The 1591-nt window shown below is 47.5% G+C and overlaps 1 protein-coding gene across 1 annotated transcript; it reads right to left on the bottom strand.

The window, feature by feature from the left end:
• Window positions 1-548: 548 nt before the first annotated feature.
• Window positions 549-1585, bottom strand: FOXG1 (forkhead box G1). Its single transcript, XM_009581206.1, has one exon. The coding sequence runs from the start codon at window positions 1513-1515 to the stop codon at window positions 616-618; it is 900 nt and encodes a 299-aa protein (XP_009579501.1). The 5' UTR covers window positions 1516-1585; the 3' UTR covers window positions 549-615.
• Window positions 1586-1591: the final 6 nt, after the last annotated feature.

Raw genomic sequence — 1591 nt, 5'->3', positions numbered from 1 at the left:
ATTACTCCGTACACTGAGTGCATTTTCTAAAACCCAATCTTTGGTCTAAAAGTAAACAAACAAACAAACAAACAAAAAAAAAAGGAACCCAAAAAAGCAGTTCAGTAAAGAAAAGGATAAAATAATAAATGGCCAAAATGTAGTTCTTGGGCATCTTTCAGCATTAATTCTGCTTAAATACAAATTACGTTTTAAGTTTTTTATAGCTTTCATAAATTTAGTGGTGGTTTTTTTTTTCTTTCAAGGTCTGCACCCACCGACATATCCATGATAACTTATAATACTGCAAACATGGAGAATCTGGCGGCTTTTAGTGATAGACTTATCGTATTTGAATAAAAAATTGCAAAAGCAGTCACTAGATACACATTCTACTATAATTTTGTCTTCCAAACTTCATAGTCTACAATGTAATCTCCCCACATTGCACCTTGCTGACACTCCTCACCTTGGTGGAATAATAAACAACCCTAAAGACTGAACAAACGTACAGAAAATGGGGGAACTTAATAAAAAATACCTGGACTTTTTTGTTTTGCTTTTTTTTTTCTTTTAATCATCATTTACAATGCAAACGTGTGTAAAATGTTCACTTACAGTCTGATCCCATGGATGTTAATGTATTAAAGGGTTTGAAGAAGACCCCTGATTTTGATGTGTGAAATAATCAGAAAGTCCTCCGGAAAGTCCCGTTGTAAAACTTGGCAAAGAAGGTCTTAAGGACTCACAGGGGAGAGTGGAGGGCGCCTGTGGCGACGTGGAGGAGGAGGCTGCCCTGGCCGTCATTGAAGTGCTGCTTTGAGAAGTCATTGAAGGGTGAGGAACATGGGGGAAAAAGTAACTCGTCTGTCCTGCTAGGAGGTTTACAGAGCAGGGGTTTAGGGAATAGGTGCCGGAGCAGGGAACTGACAAGCCACACGGCACTGAGGCGGCCAGAGCTGCTGCTGTGAGGTGATGAGTGGCATAAGGTATCTCTCCATTGACTAGTCTATCAACACTTAACCCATTAGACGTGGAAAAGGAGTGGTTGTTTCCCAAGGAGTTTTGAGTCAACACTGAGCTGTAGGGCATGGGGTGGCTGGGGTAGGCGGACGTGGTCCCATTGTAACTCAAAGTGCTGCTGGCCCGGGGGTGGTGCAGGGAGAGGAAGGGGGACATAGGCCAGTACAAGGATCCTGCCCTATCCATGAATGTCAGTCCGGTGGAGGTGAGCCGGGCGCCCCGCTTGAAGGCCAGCTTGGCCCGGGAGGTGGTGGAGCGCCGGCGGAGCTTGCCGGTGGTGCCCCCGATGAAGACGTCGTCGCTGGAGGGGTCCAGCATCCAGTAGTTCCCTTTGCCCGGGTCGTCGTAGTGGCGGGGCACCTTGACGAAGCACTTATTGAGGGAGAGGTTGTGGCGAATGGAGTTCTGCCAGCCCTGCTTGTTCTCCCGGTAGTAGGGGAAGTTCTTCATGATGAACTCGTAGATGCCGTTGAGCGTGAGGCGCTTCTCGGGGCTCTGCCGGATGGCCATCATGATGAGCGCGTTGTAGCTGAACGGCGGCTTCTCGTACTTGCCGTTCTTCTTCTCCCCCTCCTTCCCGCTCTCCCCG

Source organism: Fulmarus glacialis, unplaced genomic scaffold, assembly GCF_000690835.1.
Source record: "Fulmarus glacialis isolate BGI_N327 unplaced genomic scaffold, ASM69083v1 scaffold27427, whole genome shotgun sequence".
Classification (NCBI taxonomy): domain Eukaryota; kingdom Metazoa; phylum Chordata; class Aves; order Procellariiformes; family Procellariidae; genus Fulmarus; species Fulmarus glacialis.
This window is presented reverse-complemented; position numbering and strand designations above follow the sequence as displayed.

Coding starts and splice junctions, on each gene's coding strand:
- FOXG1 (XM_009581206.1), bottom strand. CDS start 1,515: ATGATGGCCATCCGGCAGAGCCCCGAGAAGCGCCTCACGCTCAACGGC.